Below are 19,560 nucleotides of genomic sequence, written 5' to 3' on the forward strand. Positions count from 1 at the left end.
AATTTGCGAGGGATTTACTAGATACAAAATTGCTAGGATATTGCTAGAAATATAGTTCCTCGCAAAATGCGTGGGATTTGCGAGCGACAACATTTCCTTGCAAAAGTTGCGAGGGAATTGCAACGTTGACCGATTTACGAGACACGATTTGCGAGGAACGGACTTTCCTCGCAAATTTCTCGCTTTTGTCGATTTGCGAGGGATTCGCAATATATTCGTCTATCGCAAAAGATGTGTTTTCTTGTAGTGAATCTAAAAGTATTAATTTGGTTACTTCTTTTGAAAGTATATCACTTTTTTTTTGTTTTTTTTATATTACTTTGTTTGACAAAAAAAAAAAGATATGATTCTGTTTTAGTTGAACTTTCTATCTCTTGAACTTATAATTTTCATTTAGTAAGACAGATATATATTTTCTGTAGTTAATTATATTGTAACACTTGTTAAAGTAAACAAATTTTTATCTTACCACAATAATAAAGCAAACCTAAAAGTATTAATAAGTTTTTTTAAAAAAGTTTTTTTTTAATAAAAAGATCTCTTTGTTTCAGATTATTTTTCTTACATTAGATAATAATAAAATAAATGCAAAAGTATTAATTTGGTTACTTCTTTTGAAAGTATATCACTGGCTTCAACTGGTAACCATAATTTAGAAAAAGAAAGAGCAGGAATGTGATATTTCTGTTTATTCCACAAATTTTTACTATTTGACAGTAATATTTTTTCCTCTACAAAAAAAAAAGAGGAACAATAGAAGAAAAATGTTTCTCCCCAAAATTGATGAGGAACAAATGGAACAAAAAATAACAAATATTAAAATTTGTTTTTTATTTTAAAATAATTTTAAAATATGTTTATTAATAATATTTTAATTTTTAATATAACAATTTTCATATTTTCACCATGTATTGACAAAAATAATATTTTTAATATGAATTTCATGTTAAATTAATCTTAAATCTCTATTTGAAAACTATATGAAAAATAAAATAAATTCAAGAGACTCATATTTATATCGTAAATAAAAACTAGAAATATTTTAAATTACTCTAAAAATTCATTGTAGGTTAATATTAATTATTAATATTTAATAGGACATGTCTAAAATTTAATTTACAAGTTTTATTTAATAATCGAATTTTATTGAAATTTGATATATTTAATTTTTAATATATTTTAAAAGACTTCTTTTATTATTTGGTTACCATTTACGAGATGAGGAGCCCGAGATCAAGAGACGGGATTCATGGCTGAAAGAAGATTTGGTCAACTTAAAGATTTTAGATACAAATATTAAAATAGACATATTTATGGAGAATAATTGTGTTTAATTTTTAAATTTAGTGTGTTTTAGTATAAATACAAGGCATTGTGATCCCAAAAAGGAATATTGGGTTTTAAGGCAAATTTTTTTAATAATATACACTTTTCTACCAACTTGTTCTTGAGATAAGATCGTTGTCAACTCCTAGTATCATCGAGTGTGGGATCTGACACCCATAATAATAACATCTGATACTTTCACTATTTCAATATTGTATTTATAAAATTCAAATATTAAATTATTTTTTAAAAAATTGAAAATCAATATAAACTTTAGTATGGGTTTAGTGGTTTGAAATGAAGCATAAAATTTTGTGAAATTTTGTCTCTCGACTTTTTTTATCAATTAATTACTAAATATAATATATTACAAAGCCAGATAGATTTATTTATAATTATAGAGAATAAACGTGAACCTTAGAAACAAAAAATAAACTAATTTTAATAAAACAATAGCTAACCGGACTCGATCAAACACGATAAAGTCTGGTATACATATTATTCAAGAAATGAAGTTGTTCAGATTCATCCATCAACTAAGCAACATGTTTAAAATTAAGTCTAATGTGATGGAGATCCCACCAAAATGCAATCCTATCGCCTGCCCTGTAATTTTTTCGTTGGAGAATATTGTCCCACCCATGAAATTTAAAATTGTTTACTTCTTCTTTTATGGTAAGATATGTTGTGATTTTACTATCAACTAGGTCTGAACCCGCGGTACACCGCGGGACGAATTTGATTTAATTTGTATTTTATACATATTAATGTAATATAATTTATATCTATATATTAGTAAAATGTATGAAAGTGTATTAATATGTATTATTTTAATTTTTCTCTTCTGCTGAATAGTATTATTATTTTATACTACCGCTTTAATAAATCTTTGTTTAAATGTGTTTTGTATTGTTTCAGTTGTACTCGCGTTGGTTCAAGAGATTGCGGTGTAATTTGCGGTGTAACTATTATTATTTTAATTATGGTTATTTAAAGAGTATTATGATATTATAATAATTATTTTGAAAACAGTTTGTGTGTCTTAATATGGTCCTTTTAGTTGAATTTTTGAATTGATTGTTTAGAATTTAGCAGCTGGTTGGTTGTTTATCTTAATTTTTTACTATAAATTAGGAATAATACTTTCTTTGTAATTTTACTACCTAAATTACATTTTTTTAACTTTTTAAATTTCATTACCTAAATTAATGTAATTCTATGGTAGCTCTAATAAAATATTTTGGATGTAACATTTACATTAAAATTTATACATATGATAGTTATATATTTGTTAAAGCAATCATTAAATTTAATTTGACATATAATGGGATTATTTTGTATTACAAAATTATGTTACTATTGGGCCAGGCCTTTTCTGTTTTTTTAATGAATTAAACATTTTTAAGACAAAAAAATAAAGATCACGTTAAGAGAAAAGGAATTGGGACCGACATTATTTGCTTTTTCTGTGTTGCTTTCTCACCATCTTCTTTGTTCCTCGATTCATCTTCAATTCTTACTCAAATCTTCACTTCATACATCAATTTCTTTTAATCTCAGTTCTATTAATCTAAACTCTCCATCGATATGTTATAGCAACCTGAAAAAAACAAAAAAAAAACAAAAAAGAAGATGCTTTCGGGTAGTTCTCATTGACGATCGACTTCCATATGTTTGGGTTTCAGTCGAAATTTTTTCGATTGGGTTAATTCCTTCTACAATTCGATGATGTGGGTAAGCTGATTTTAGAATCTTTCTTAATTTGAATCTATTTACATGATCCCCGAAGCATCTAACAGATTTTGTATTCGACCCAAATCTTATTTTGTAAAAATTGTGAAGCTGTATCAAATAGTTTAATTTACAGGTTTTGTTGGATTATAGAAGATAAATTTGAATCAAATTTCCATTGTTATTAACAAATAGCTGAAATTTTGTTGTTTATTTCATGGATTTGGAGAAAACCGCAGTTGGTGCTCACATCAAATGACAATCATACCAACGGTATAACTTCTACAATTCAAGATAATCTGTAGCAATATATACAGTTATTTGCAATGACTTAATAACTTTGTTACGAATACAGGGGGTTATTGATTGTAACAGAGATAAATAACAATCAGATAAGTACTTTGGAGATTGTTTAATTTATAATAGCTATAAGTTATTGGTTATGTGAAATGAAATGCTGATTACGGTTGTTATATTCTTATGGGTTATCTGCTAAACATCAAGAAATTACACTTTACAAAAGGCTGAGAAGAGTCATCATGATTGACACCACTCATATCTAAAGTATGTTTTAAAGGTATGTTTTCTGGAACCCCAACTGATTCAATCTAATGTAGTTTGGTTGTCTATCTAATATGTAATTTCTATTTATTATGCATTTTTAATGAAAGAAAACTATGAATAAGTTTAGGTGACAAACAAATTTTATTCAAGATGGATAAGTAAAAACTAAAACATTGAGATCTTAAAAATTTAGAAGCAGCATACTAACGTAAATTCTTCAGTTCATACTTCTGGCCAACACATGCTTCCTTGAATGAGTTGTATAGCACGCCATTGTAACTCCTCAAATCTTTATCACTTGTTGGTACCTTCAGGTACCTAAAAAGAAGTTTCACATATACATTACAATCACTGTTTTTTGAAATGTATGTTGAGCTTCGAATCATTGTTGATGTTTGCCTCTTTTCAAACTTGATGAGTTCCTCGTTCCATGAAAAATACTGAGGAATTTCTTTGAAAGTCTAAACAACTAACATTCAAATCAAACCAAGCCCTAAAAAGTGCATCTTGATTGTTTTTCATTTCTTTTCTCTGTAGAATTTTGCAGAACTTTGTAAGAAATGAAGAAGTTAAAAAAGTCAAAAAATTGTTTTTTTTCCGGAATGTTTTTTCTGAATCAACTAAGGGTCTGTATACCTATTTATACTATTATAGTTATTAGGGTTTTAGTATAAAGTTGTTAAAAATCTCTTCTAAAACCAGTCTTGAAATACATTTGTTTTGGCTTTGACGACTTGACCTTCTTGCTTTACTTGTTGATATAACACCTGGTGATGTAGATTTATTAATCAGTTTATAATTTATAGAAATTATAGGAATTTGAGTAAAGACTCTTATTAAACATACCTTCGACAATACTACTTTCTGAAGTACCAAATAGATTCGTAATTAACGATGACTTTTCTCTGGTCAATGTAATAGGAGTCGTTTGTGTTCTCTCTTCAAAAGTTGCTGGTATTGAATGAAAAAGTTTAGGCAAAGGACTCATCGTCACAACAACAGCGAAGCTATCAAAATAAACATGATATTATTTACTTACACTTGATAGATTCACTTCTTAGATCTTCAATAAGATGGGTTGTTCCTAGTGGACAATAGGATTGTCGTATACTCACAAGAGAGAGATTAGATTCTCCTGGTACGAAACTGGTTCCTGTTTGGTAAATATGACAATATTATTAGTAAAATTAGGTTAGTGTAATCATAAAATATAAATAAGAAATTTAATCCAATAATGACTAACTTTTACTTTTTGTAGAGCTACTATGAATGGAGGATAAGAAATCTACATCACCAGGATCTGCATATGATTGGTTTATCTTGACAGGTGTGTAGTTCTCAACACAGTTTACTGCAACTCCTTCACCTATCATTTTTAAATGCAGATTATCAACCTTATCAAGTGATTAATCTAATAACATGTTTTGTATCAGTCACAGTAGAAAACATACACATTGAAGATGGTGTTATACTACTGCTGTTTTGCAAATATGTTCCATCCAAATAGGGGTAAGTTGACAACTTCACTCTGTTATTATTGACTGTTCCAAAACTTTGTTGGATTGTAACTGGTGAGAAATTGCTGTTTTGATCATCAAGATTCTCTTTGCCTGCAGGATATAATAATCATGCCAAAAGATTATTAAAGTGGATGATACACAATTCTAATACACACTAAAAGATTTGAGGTAAACACCAAACCCCTATTTACCATTTATGTTTGATGGAGTACCCATGTTTCCTGTTGGATAGATTGATTCTTCTAGGAGAACCGGAGATAAATTAGTTAAGTCTGTAAAAAGCCTTCCAAAAACCCCTTTCACTTTTACACAATCCACTTTTGCTTGAGTAGTATGAGAATTCTCATTGACGAACATGTTATCACCGGTAGTAGGATCAGTAGGACATTTTCTCTTACTCTCTCGATTTACACTATCAAAACCATTTCCTGACAAATCTCTCTTTTTCCTCATGCTTCACTTTCTTTTTTCTGAATATCAGTCAGGTTAAAAAATAGGTTAAGGAATAATTAAGAAATCCTATATGTATTAAGAACACATTATAACAACATTAATATTATAACAACATTAATATAGCATGACCGTAATTGAAGGAATTAGTTTCCATAATTGATTAATTTGTCGATGTAGACATTAATAAAATCAAAATCCTAAAGATTTTCGTAGTATCGTTTGTGATTTTCTTGTTTCTAAAATAGTCATAATATTTTCATTTAAGAAACATTTTCTATTTTATATTTAAGAGTATTCCATTTTCTCTTCATACCATATTGTTACGAATATCTATAGTAAATATATGTGAAAATAAATTGCAATTTTGAAAAACATTTTTAGGTGCATTAATCTTAAATTAACGTAAGCTAATATTTTTATTATCAGATAAACGTAACATATTATATTATCTCAGTATCTTTTATTCTTATAATATTAGTTACCATTTTATAGTTATAATCTTAGTATTATTATTAGAAAACGTATTTAAAAGAATTAGTTGTATATATAAGTTTGAACTTTTTTAATTTATGTTCTACATTGAGATAAAACAATTACCCAATAGTGAATAAAATTATTAAACCTATAATGATTTTTTTTGTCGAGTTCAATTATAAAGGTTCGAAAATATTCGGTTACTAAAATTAAATAAACCAAATTTGCATTTCAAGACCAACTTAAACAAAGAAAAACCAACTGCTATTATTATTCTCGATGGATTCCAAACAATAGGATCCTTTATTCAGTGCTTAAAATAAAATAAAAACTTTGAATTCCAACGACCCAATTCCATTTCTTTCTGTCACTTCTTCTTGGTAGTATCCCGATTGCCTCCATCTACCATCCATGCAGTAGCTGTCTTTGCTTGTGCCATAATCTCTGCCTTTGTGAGCTTTTCCTGTTTTATGTTGACAACCTTGATGTGATCCAAACAAAGTTTCTTTGTAGCAGAAGCATAATCTAGAGAAACCTCTGAATCACCGGTTGACCGCTTAGAAGACGGAGAAGTAGAGTCAGAGGCGTCTTCACTACTTGTAAGTAGTAGGGTTACCTAAATACAAAGTCGAGATTCAATAATATGAATTTAACAAATCTGTATTATAAGATAATGTTAAATTGACATACCTGGTCATCGGTGCTCTCATCAATTGGATTATTTCCACTATGAGACAGGTCAGTCACATCATCAACAATAGTACCATCATTGCAAAGTACTTTTGAAACCTTGTAGGTATCCTTCTCATTCCATAAGTTGTCATATTCAATGCTTACCAGAAACTGGTAAGTTTTTCCAACCAAACTCTTGATAACTGGTGGCAAATTTTTTGGATCTTCCATCTATATAAAATAAAGTTTTCAATTAAATACTAAAAATATTTATCACATTTTGCCCAGTTAAAGAGTCATTTGTTTAAATAAAGACATATTACCTCATCAAAGGGTCCTTCAATTAGACTGTTAGCGGTACAACCAACAATTTCAGCAGCTGGGCTATCGAAAAGCATTAGTTTCATCTGTCCTGTTTGATCCATCACATTGACATGTGTTTTGAACCTAATAGATTTATGTATTAGAGTCATAATCGATTAAATATTAGGGACATGAGTAGTTTTGTTTATTACCTTGATAACACATTAGTCACTTGGGCGTGGCAAGTATCACACTGCCACTTTTGTTTCTTTGTCACAGACGCATTTCCATTAGTAGTAGAATTCACCTTGGAAACCTTCTTATTACACTTTTTACATGCAATGTAGTACCACGCCCAGTCACAGTCTATGGCGTAAATAGTACATATCAGCCTAACCTTACCAACCTACCATCAAGCAAATAACTTTAGTTGTATAATGCACACATGACATTTGAAAACTTAGATTAATTTAATACATAATGGACATAGTAATACCTCAATGGCTTCCAAGATATCTTGGATGGTCCCATTCTCATATTGATGGTAGAATTCTCCATTATTTGCTAACTGCAGCTCACGTTTTGGTTTGCTCTCAAGTAAAGTGAGAGCAAGACCATCATTTGGCAACCTAGTTTGACAATTGGTTTAAGTTATTAATTTATAAAAACTGTATAAGTACTAAATAAATAGAAAATACTAACTTGTACTTACTTATTCTTGAACTCGACAATCTGACCATACTCTGGATTAATGGTGAGCTGTGATGCGTTAAAAGCATTTGCTATTGTCCTTACATCTACGATAGTAGTAAAAGCATATTTAGTCAAAACTTAATAAAGGAAATGATCCCCACAATTAGTATAGTTTCACTTAGGAGTAGTTTCGTACCATTGTAGATTTTGATTTTAGCAAATCTCAGAAGACAAATCATCATTTCAACATCGCCGTCTTGACATGCACCAAAGATTTGATCAGCAAATGATCTCCACAAAGTACATGTTAACCTTACATCACTGTTTTGAAAGCATCACAAAAGTTTTATGCTGTTTAAAATTTACAATTAAAGAATACAATTAATTTAAGTATGTTGAATTATATTTTAAAATGCTTTATACCTCTCATCCCTGAGTTCAACATCAATCTTGTTTGTTGGCTTGTTGTTAACATCTATTGTCTCCATCGCACCAACATTAACCACTTGACCAACAATATCTATGCTTGTAAACACGTAAACGGATTAGTAAGAAGACACATAAACTTTTGTAGAGATATTGAAAATACATAAGTTATTCATACGATTACCTATTAGGAAGTTTGGGTTGAGGTTCCTGGTTAGTACAGAATCAAATCGGGAAAACGCTAGGTATGGCTCATCAGACAGAGGATCTATCTTCGCCACAACGGTTTGAGTCATGAAACTCATCTTGTATCGATGAGCAGTTGGTTTGAATTGACCTCCGGCAAAATTCAGTTGGAAATTTTCAACTGATCTCTATTCTCCTTGAGTGATCTTGCTCTCGAACCGGTTGATCAGATTCTTTTTCACGCTCGCATGAATCTTTGTACCCTGAAAATGACATTGCTGTTAAACTACTAATATTAATTTGATTTTGTATATAGTACTTATGTTTACTTACCTGAGCATCAGCGAGTACCATGTCAAATGATTCACCAAATTGTGTTGGATCTGTTCTCCAGGTATGAAGGACACGGACATGCACTTTCCAAGCAGTTTTAAAAGGCTTGACATCTCGGAGAAAAGTGTAAGAAGAAGCCATTGCAAGGTAAGTTTCTTAGTTTTGACTCGACAATTGCTGAAATGGTGATGATTTTACCCTATGTGGTGATGAGCTATTTATAGGTGAGGTTAGGGATAAAAATATTTGAGCATAATGCAAGCATAATATCTTAGAATCTTTTAATTTCTAAGATTTATTCGAATATTAAGCTTTGAGGTTAGGGAAGTTTGGATTTATGTGATAATACGAAAAGATTTTTTGAGATTATGATGGACTAAATCGTGGAATTATAATTGAGATTGCGATGATTAAGGTAATTTGGTTGATTAGTTGGTTATGATTGTATAGTTACCCGATGTTGATTGTTGTGATGATATAGTCTTAAAGTTTCGAATATTAAGGTTTTAGTTTAGGGAAGTTTATATTATTATATTTAATATCTAATAACTAATAACTAATGGGTAAGGCTTTGTTTATATTAAATATCTAATAACTAATGGGTAAGGCTTTGTTTTTTGCAGTGAAAGACAATCGAGGCCCAAAAATCATTGATTCCGGGTTATTGTGAGAGAGGACGCGGATCCTTTATGTGTACGGGTCGGATAATTTCGATTGTGTATTTTTATCCAAATTATCCCTTCCAATTTTTAAAAACCCTCTCCTTTATGCTTAATTGAAGGGTAATCTTGGAATTTTTTGACAATTTTCTAATTTGTACTTCTCTTTTACTTATATAGAGATATCAAAAAGTTCAATCATCCTTGTTGATTGCGAACTTGTAACAATTCGACGAGAAAACTTATATTCATGAAAGGAAATAAAGTTGGATTCTAGTAGCGCTCTCGACATCATGATCGTACTACTCAAATTTACGTCAAATGGTGACAAAGTTATAAGGGCATCCTTAAAGGGGCAACTCTTTTTTGTGTTCTTAGAGTAAATATATTAGGAAAATAATGTAAGATTAGAGTAAATATATTAGGAAAATAATGTAAGATTAGTAGTTAAGATCTTTTGTTAAAAAGTTAGTTATTGGGAGAATATGTTTAAGATCATAAGATTTTAATAATATAATATTCTTAAATATATTACAATTATAAAATCTTATAAATTTGGTATATAATATTATAATTAAACTTATTACAATTATATAATATTCTTAAACATATTCTTAAACTTATAAACTTATAAATTATAAAAATTATAAAAGAACATTTAAATTTCAAACTTATAAAACTTTTACTAAAATTCAAAATACAATACCAAATTTTTATGAAACAACAAAACATTATAAATAAAATTTTAAAAAAAACAAACAAACATATTACTTAATTAATTAAAACACACAAACATTATATTTAATTAATACATAGTTTAAAGTCCAAATTTATTCCATATATTCTCAATCAAATCATCCAATCACAATAGGCCACATCACACAAGAACAAACCCAACAACAGTTCTACAATAAGATATGTTGAACTGATCTAAGACCACTTTTTCATTTTGTCCAATTTAAATAATAAGCCCAAGAACACCCTAAGTGTTACACCAATAAAGATGGCCTAATGATGTTAAATGGGTTGTGTACCTCATATGGTTGATTTGAATTTTTAAAAACGAAGATATATTATTCAATCCATGAAAAATGTGTGTTTTAATTTTTCACACTCGCGGGTTAGTAAAATTAAATTTATGTGGTTGATATATTAATAAATTTTATTTGTTCACTGTTACAATATTATAATTACTACTTCAAAATATTTCACAAAATAATAATGCAAGTACAACAAACAAACAATATAAAACTGCAATCTACATCAAACAAATTAAAATACTATAATATTCTAAAATAGTTAGTATTCACAAAAATATATATAGATTTACCTAACAATTGTAATATACCACATAATCCAAGGAAAAGCTGGAAACCTAAAACCCCTGGATTTTGTGTCCTAAGGAAATGATCCACATTCACATACAGTGAATCTGTGGGAAAAGCAATTGTACCCATCAGAACATTGGACAGAGCCCAGGCCTGCCGCGTAGGCGGGCATTCAAACAAAGCATGGTTGATGGTTTCCTCCGGGGCACCAATACGAGCGCATTCCGAATCACATTAAACATCTCGGCGTTGTAAATTTGCCATAACCGAGAGACACCCAGAAAGAACCTGCCATATAAAGTGTTGTACTTTTGGGGGACATTTGACTTTCCAAACACTAGGCTTCAATGATATCATATCAGGACCACACACAACCACCAGGATCCCCGTAGAAAAAGCATGCCGTATGATACCCTGACTTAACCGTATACTTACCAGATTTTGTAAAATGTCAACCAAGTGAATCCCCTTGCGGAGTGATACTCAGAGGTAGAGCACCAACCAAAGCCACATCAGTCAGATCGAATTGTTCGGCTAGCCGATCCATTCGCCATGAGTTTGTAGAGCGATCAATAAGATCATTAACCTGAAGTAAAAGGGTCCTTAAACAAATCTTTACTTATCGCTGATCTTGGGAATTGGGTTAGAATCCAGGGACTTGTCCAAACAGAAATAATATCCTCGGAGCCAACCCATTTAATAAGCCCCTTACTTACTAGAGGTCTAGCGGAAACAATAATTTTCCAACTATAAGATGGAGAGTAAGATTTAATAGGTGCCATAGGGTTAGAATTCTGATAGTATCGACTTTTAAAAACCCTTGCAAAAAGTGAATCCTGGACTTCTATCAACCTCCAAAACTGCTTAGCCAGCAGTGCCGAATTAAAATCATCAATATTATAAGAACCCAAACCTCCTAATTGCTTACTCGAACAAAGCTTCTCCCAAACCAATCATTGCATACCCCCGGACTGACCATTATTATTCCATCAAAAATTGGCCACTGCACTAATAAGTTTGGACATTATTGTTTTTGGGAACCAAATGCATGACATCACAAACGTCGGAACAGCATTGGCTATAGACTTAATCATTACCTCTTTCCTCGCCCCCCCCTTCGAAAGAAGCTTCACCGTCCAACCAATAGTGCGACTCTGAAACTTATCCTGGGCAAAAGAAAAAGAAATTGTTTTAGGACCCCCCAGACTTTTCGGTAGTCCCAAATACGACCCCATGCCGCCCAAATTTGTAATACCAAGAACCAACTGTATTTCCAATTTTGTTTCCTCGGGTACCTTGTGACCAAATTGAAGCGAGGATTTAGAAAAATTTATCAATTGACCCGAGGCCGCCTCATAGCTTTTCAAAACACCTAAAATAGCCCCGCATTCTTCCTTAAATGCTTTACAAAAAAACTCATCCGCAAACAGCAGATGAGTGATAGGGGGACATTTATTAGCCACCTTAATGCCTGTGATCATCTTATCCGTCTCTGCCTTCCGAAGATTAGCAATGAGAACCTCCGTACATAGAATGAACAAATAGGGTGATAACAGTCCTCCTGCCTTAAACCTCGTGCTTGTTTAATAAGTCCATTCGGTTTTCCATTCAGTAAAACCCGATACTCCACCGAGGTAACACAAAACATAATCTAGGAAATCCATCTCTCCGAGAAACCCATTTTCAAAAGCACCTACTCAATAAAAACCCACTCGACCCTATCATACACCTTACTCATATATGTTTTTATGGCCATAAACTTTGATTTGCAATATTGATTAGTCTAGAATCCATGAAACATTTCTTGAGCGATAAAAAAAAAAATCAAACGGCCTGGGACAAACACCGATTGAGTCTTTGAAATAAGTCCTAGTAGCACCAGTTTTAACCTTTGACATAAAAAATTTGAAATAATCTTATACCCCACATTTCACAAACTAATCGGCCATAACTCGGCCATTTGAGGTTGTTTCACTACCTTAGGAATTAAACAAATATGTGTTGTGTTCAAACGCTTGTCAAAGTAACCGTGATCAAAAAACAAATTAACCAAAAGGACCAAGTCCCTTTTTACAACATTCCATGCCTTCTAAAAAAATAAAGTTGTCATCCCATCCGATCATGGAACTTTATCCAACATTCCATGTCTTATAAAAAAATAAAGTTGTCATCCCATCTGATACTGTAGTTTTATCTGGATGCATCAAAACTGCCCTGACCTCCTTTAAAATTTTACTTGGTCAATGCTTATTTATACTAGGTATGGAGCCCCCGCGATATCGCTGAGGAACTCATTTTAGAAAATTATTCATTACAAATTTCTTTAATTAAATTTATTTATTAAACTATTGAGATTTCTAAACTATTTAATAAAAATTTCAAAAACATACAAGTTTTTGAAACATTCTTAAAATGACATAATGATTTGTTTAAATTCATTTCAATTAATTATTTTAATCTTTTTAGCATAACTCAAACATATTTCTATTTCCAAAATCAATTTTTACTTCATACAAAATGAATAAAAATATTACTATTCACTCAATCAGTAAGAAAATTACCAATTCTCTCAAATTTGAATATAACTAAACAGAAAATTATAACATATTTTATTTATTTGAATCAAAACTCAGTTTTATATTCATATAAAAAATAATATATCTATTTTCATAAAGCTAGTATTGTAAATGAATATATAATACAAACAACTATCGTTTCATAGATGAAACATATTTTATGTAAAACAACCTATAGTCATTAAACATTTTGGCAATTATAATAGATTATATATATATGGTTAATCCAATATTGAATGTACTTACTACTTATTTTTTTCCGTGTAAGATGCTGGTTAATTATTCTGAGTCAAACATAAATAAATAATATAATAAATATTAGAGGGGAACAATAATAGTTATAACTTATAACGTATAAAATAATATTTAGGTGTATGATGTAGCATCACAATGTGCGCGTCTAAGGAAGATGGTCGGCCAAGGACGGCCGGGTTCATTGCTTCCACACGCTCCTCTTTCTTTTTGGTAGTCAGAATCCAAAACCTTTTCAAACTTTTCTAATATTTCATATTTAGTATCTTTTGTTGTTAAGATTTCAATTTGAGTATTATGACTAGAACTAAATATACAAATTCCTTTAACCTATATGAAATTGTAGATAAGTCTTTATCATCAAGATAGTTTATTGGACAATTATCTCAACCGTCAATCTTTCTGTTGATCACCAGTTTTCCATCTCCCAATAAACTGAATATTCCCAACAGTTGAAAATATAATAGAACAAACTATGATATTTTGTTTTTATTTTTACCTTGATATTTCCCTTAACTCCACTGGATTCATACCAATAAAATGATAACCCTCGATGAATAGATAGTTGTATACCTAGGGACTGAATATAATTAAATATTACAACGATTAACAAAATATATCAAACTGGAATAAATTTCTCTGATGAGACGTCATTTCTAACAAATTTTCTTTTAACTAATACAAATATACAGAAAATTTGAATACAATGATGAGAAGTTATTTATATATAGATTTCTACTGATGTGAACAGACACAACTGTTTGTAAAAGACACAACTCTATATTCAACAGACGCAACTTTTCAGAGAGACACAACTGTAAAAATTTACTGTAAAAAAAATAAAATAAAGAAAATTTGAATACAATGATGAGAAGTTGTATATAAATTTATAAAGATGTGAACATTTGAATAGACACAACTGTTTGTAAGAGACACAACTCTACATTTAACAGACACAACTTTTTAAAGAGATGCAACCGTTGAATTTTTCTGTCAAAAAATTATATTTTTTACAAAAAAGTACGACGAAAAATCGCAACTGTTGTTGGTATTTTTTCAGGTTGTTATTATTATATAGATTTATTGTTATTTTGAAGTTAATAAAAGTTACAAAAAAAATAAAACGAAAAAAGCACCAAAAAATTTATTTAAAAAAAAATAAATATGTTACTTGAATAGAAAGCAATAATTTTGGAGAAAATAAAAAATCGTTCCGGATCAAACATTTTAAAATCAAGAAATGACAAACATTCTTACTTGTACCACTGTCATAATATGAGAGATCTTGAACTACCAACAAAAAAATATATATATGAGAGATCTTGAAAATATTGAAAGAAAGAGTCGGATGAAATATATAGCGAAAGTCTCATTTTTCTCTCAGGACGACGAAGTTTTGAGAACCAGCGTTCTTCTGTATCTTTGAGATCTTCCTCAGAATATCGGCAAAAGCATTCTTGTCCTGTAATAAGTAACACAACAACAATCAGTATACCCTCAAGATATCAATAACCATAATATGGTCAATTCATTCAACACGGTATTAGACTAGGAGGCTCCCAGAGAAAATTAGATTAGATCTTTTACCTCTTTGGTCTTAAGTCTTGCCTTAAACCTGGAAACAAGATCCTGTGTAGTGACTTGCTTCTTCTCCATCAGAACTGCCCGGATTTCGTCTTCAGTTACAGGCCCGGTCGCAGCTGAGGATGATGCAGGAGCTGAAGCTGGTTCAGCTTTCACTGATTTTGTTGGTGTGTTGGATTTTGAAACTGTGTTTGTTCTCTCTTCCTTCACTGAAGATCTCGGATCCTGCTTTACAGTGATTACAAAAACATGTTAGTTAGAAATCAAATGACAACAGAAGCGATCAATCCTCCTTACTTCATATGCTTTCAGCTCATCCATAGATTGATTATTTCAAACAGCATAAACACGACCAAGTATCTTACGTTTTCAGTCTTTACTTTCTTTTGAACAGAGCTGCTAGGCTTTTTAGAATCGCTTTCTAGTTTTCTCTTTCCCTTAGATGGTTTTGCAGGAGGTGTTCCACGAGCAGGTCCAGATGGTGCAGGTTTTGCAGGTGCAGTTTCAACAGGTTCTTCTTTCGCCACCTCCTTCTGTTTTGAATTCGTAACTGGACTGAAGTTTGTCTCCTCCTCCTAACATTTGCGTGTATCAAAACCAGTTAAGATGAGTGAGCTTTGAAAATTTAAACAATTTGTTTAGTAAGTAAAATGTCGAAAATTGAAGAGGGCTTACCTCTTCTGAATCATCATCATCGTCTTCGTCAGATTCATTCAAACCATTAGACTTACCGAGCAGTTTCTTTAACTCTTTACCAGATTTACTCAACCCTCCCTCCTCTTCTTCGTTTTCTTCATCATCTTCATCCTGCAAGGGAAGTCAAAAGAAAGTTACAACCTCATAGAAAGTTAAAGACTCAACACTCCAGTATTTAATAAACATTGAAACTTGGATAACATATAAAACTGGGACTGCCATAAAAGATTACTATACTCAGTTTCAGAGGAAATATACAGACCTGCTTAATTTCTGGAGGAGCAGGAATCTCAGGAGCCAGAAGGTCTTCACGTTCCTCAGGATCATTACCAACTGCTTCATCATCATCGGTGAAAATTTCCTCATGCTCCCANCAAGCGACCAATCCTCCTTACTTCATATGCTTTCACCTCATCCATAGATTATTTATTTCAAACATAGCATAAACACGACCAAGTATCTTACGTTTTCAGTCTTCACTTTCTTTTGAACAGAGCTGCTAGGCTTTTTAGAATCGCTTTCTAGTTTTCTCTTTCCCTTAGATGGTTTTGCAGGAGGTGTTCCACGAGCAGGTCCAGATGGTGCAGGTTTTGCAGGTGCAGTTTCAACAGGTTCTTCTTTCGCCACCTCCTTCTGTTTTAAATTCGTAACTGGACTGACGTTTGTCTCCTCCTCCTAACATTTGCGTGTGTATTCATAACCAGTTAAGATGAGTCAGCTTTGAAATTTGAACAATTTGTTTAAGTAAGTAAATTCTGTCAAAAATTGAAGAGGGCTTACCTCTTCTGAATCATCATCATCGTCTTCGTCAGATTCATTCAAACCATTAGACTTACCGAGCAGTTTCTTTAACTCTTTACCAGATTTACTCAACCCTCCCTCCTCTTCTTCGTTTTCTTCATCATCTTCATCCTGCAAGGGAAGTCAAAAGAAAGTTACAACCTCATAGAAAGTTAAAGACTCAACACTCCAGTATTTAATAAACATTGAAACTTGGATAACATATAAAACTGGGATTGCCATAAGAGATTACTGTACTCAGTTTCAGAGGATATATACAGACCTGCTTTATTTCTGGAGGAGCAGGAATTTCAGGAGCCAGAAGGTCTTCACGTTCCTCAGGATCATTACCAACTGCTTCATCATCATCGGTGAAAATTTCCTCATGCTCCCAGTCATCCCCTGAATGAATCAATATATACAGACATTTTATCATTTTTACTAATAGATAATGAAGAACAACCCTGTACATCTATAGATTACTACTCACCCTTCTCAATGTCATCATCATCCATATCAAGGTCACCACCCCTTGGATTTTCTTCATCATCATCATTACTCTTTTTATTAAGCCCAAGTCTACTTTTCCGTGATGCCTCTTCCTCTTCATCTTCGTCCCCTCTATCAGAGACATTTCCTTCTTCTTCATCACCCCCTGAAGACTTTTTACGACCCCTGCCACCACCTCCACTGCTTCCACCGGCCTCTTTGTCATTATCCACTTCTCCAAATAACGCAGGACCATTATTAGCAGCTTTCATCATCCACCTTTGATACCCATCAGCCGTCTTTCTACGATTCTTCATCTTCTCTTCCGCTTCTTCCAATGTAAGTTGTTTATACTGTGCCACCTTGTTGAAGTTATACCTAACACAATAGTAGAAAATTAAACGAAAAAAAAAAACAGTCTCAAAATGGTTAACAAACTTGATCCATCCAAAGACATATCGAGTGAACTATACCACAATAATCTTCCTTTAAAGACTCCAAAAACACAAATAGAGAAACATATCAACAGAAGAAAACTATTGAATTTGTTTCTCCATACCAAGAACCAGCAGGAATCGCAACAAACTCTTTGTTCTGCATCACTAAGAGATAGTAAGTTGCAGACTGAGAGCCTTCAAGATGTCCTTGATACTGAAACTGACCAGTCTCATCTTCCAAGATCCAAGGTTTGTTCTTTAACTTCTCCTACAAAAATCAGAAACCACATAAGCATTGTAAAACAAACACCACCATAAATTGATCGGGGATTAAAGAACCAACAACACTAACCCTTTGTGCATCAGTATACTGACGACCTTGTGGTATATCTTTACGAAGAGACCATTTATTCTCAGAGCTTTTCTTGAAATTAGGAAGACCAGTCACAAATCTACCAATGAAGTAGTTCTTATCCGTCGGTGCCGCCGCACGAACGTTATATTCCTGAACCAAAAAACAAAAAAAAAAATCAACAAACGAAACTTTACTAGCGGAATCTTCAGAATCATCAGAAACTAACTAACCCGAATCAAACGTGTGAGGACGGTTCCACAATCGAGACACTTAGCTTTATTCTCAGCCATGGTTTTACCACACTTCAAACACAAGGTCATGTGTCTGCAAGAGCTTCCATACAAATCGGATTGTGATCCACATCCGATACAAGCCGGTTTCAATTGCAAACAGTACGACATAATCGTCTTCTTTTCTGAATAAATCGCGTAAAAGGGAATCAAATTAGGGTTTCCCCCGAATTCAGAAAAATCTAATTGCGAAGATCACGAAGAACAAAAAAAAACAGAGCAATCGAAAGCTTAAGCGTGCGATTTCGTGTTCGTAATTTTAGGGTTCCTTATTTTACCTTTCGGGTTTTGAGATCGCGAATTCAGAATTTGTGTTAAAAAGATCTGTAAGAGTTTAATGAGGTCAGTTCTGACGAGGAGGTTAGATATACTATTGAGAATTAGAGAGAGGCAGGCTTACTTGTATGTAATTAGTCAGATTTACCCTCTGACAAAGATGGTTATATAATTAGGATTATTATTTTTTTGGTACCCAACTTAATAACATTCATTACACTTAAGTATATAAGTAAATTTCAGTAATCTATACTATAAAGTCACGAGATAAATGTAAAAATATTGGTAATATCATATATTCAATTATATTTTAAGGAAATATTCAATTTACATTTTATTTATAACTTACCATACTTAAAAAATATATATATGGATTCATTACATTCTAAAACAATTACTATAATTTAATTTTAACACCTAAAACTAATAGGCTAATAAATCTTTATAGTCAGATGGTTAACACAGAGTTATTAATCACTTTCTTAAACAGCTTGTAACAATGTTAGCTCAATAATTAACTCAATACACCTAAATGAGTGGGAAAAATATTGATTTAGTGGGTGTTATTGGATTATGGTTTTTAAAGGAATTGGATGCATTTAGAAATCAAGTGTTATTGGATAGTGTATTTTTAAAAATTCATTAAAATCCAGTGTTATTGGATTGTTTATTTATGTGATGGATTTTAAAAGTCATATACTCCATCCGTTTCAAAATATATGATGTTTTAACAAAAGCACGCAGATTAAGAAGTTTTTACTTTTAAAAAGTTCAACCAATCAGAAACAATACTGCATAATATAAAATACTAAACTAATCTAAAAGTTGCATAGAAACCTAAAACATCTTATATTATGAAACAAAAAACTTCTCCAAAACATCTTATATTTTGAAACGGAGGGAGTAAAACATTTGTTATTCAACATCCATTAGATTTTGTGTGATTTTGGATTTCAACGTACTTTACTTCTAAAATATGAACAAACACAATACTGTAAATAAAGAGAATACTATTATATTATTATTGTTGTGTATTATCAAATGGAATGATACAAACTTATATATAAGCACAAACCATAATCAAAGGACATAATTAAAGGGATTACATAGAATAATATAATTAATGTATATTAGAGTAATATATGGGATTTGAGTAA

At 31.5% G+C, this 19,560-nt stretch overlaps 1 protein-coding gene and 1 pseudogene across 2 annotated transcripts; both read right to left on the minus strand.

Annotated features, from left to right (window-relative positions):
* LOC104748276 lies at positions 1,863–12,149 on the minus strand (annotated as a pseudogene).
* Positions 14,698–18,508, minus strand: LOC104717363 (transcription initiation factor IIF subunit alpha). 2 transcript variants are annotated; one of them, XM_010434928.2, is made up of 10 exons: positions 18,406–18,508; positions 18,068–18,252; positions 17,835–17,987; positions 17,605–17,750; positions 17,047–17,423; positions 16,840–16,958; positions 16,557–16,688; positions 16,242–16,451; positions 15,084–15,305; positions 14,698–14,958 (listed from the first exon to the last, which is right to left on the minus strand). In XM_010434928.2, exons 2-10 carry the CDS (start codon positions 18,236–18,238, stop codon positions 14,866–14,868), a joined length of 1,623 nt encoding a protein of 540 aa, XP_010433230.1. In that variant the 5' UTR covers positions 18,239–18,252; positions 18,406–18,508; the 3' UTR covers positions 14,698–14,865. The 2 variants fall into 2 exon arrangements, with proteins under 2 accessions (XP_010433230.1, XP_010433223.1); XM_010434921.2 differs by having other exon boundaries at positions 15,084–15,308.

This window comes from Camelina sativa, chromosome 2 (assembly GCF_000633955.1).
Source record: "Camelina sativa cultivar DH55 chromosome 2, Cs, whole genome shotgun sequence".
NCBI lineage: Eukaryota > Viridiplantae > Streptophyta > Magnoliopsida > Brassicales > Brassicaceae > Camelina > Camelina sativa.

What these genes read in the sequence shown, in the direction of transcription:
- LOC104717363 (XM_010434921.2), bottom strand. Translation starts at nt 18,238, where the DNA reads ATGTCGTACTGTTTGCAATTGAAACCGGCTTGTATCGGATGTGGATCA. An exon ending in ATGATGATGATTCAGAAGAG is followed by an intron (nt 16,452 to 16,556) that starts GTAAGCCCTCTT and finishes CGCAAATGTTAG; the next exon opens with GAGGAGGAGACAAACGTCAG. An exon ending in CAAGACTTAAGACCAAAGAG is followed by an intron (nt 14,959 to 15,083) that starts GTAAAAGATCTA and finishes TACTTATTACAG; the next exon opens with GACAAGAATGCTTTTGCCGA.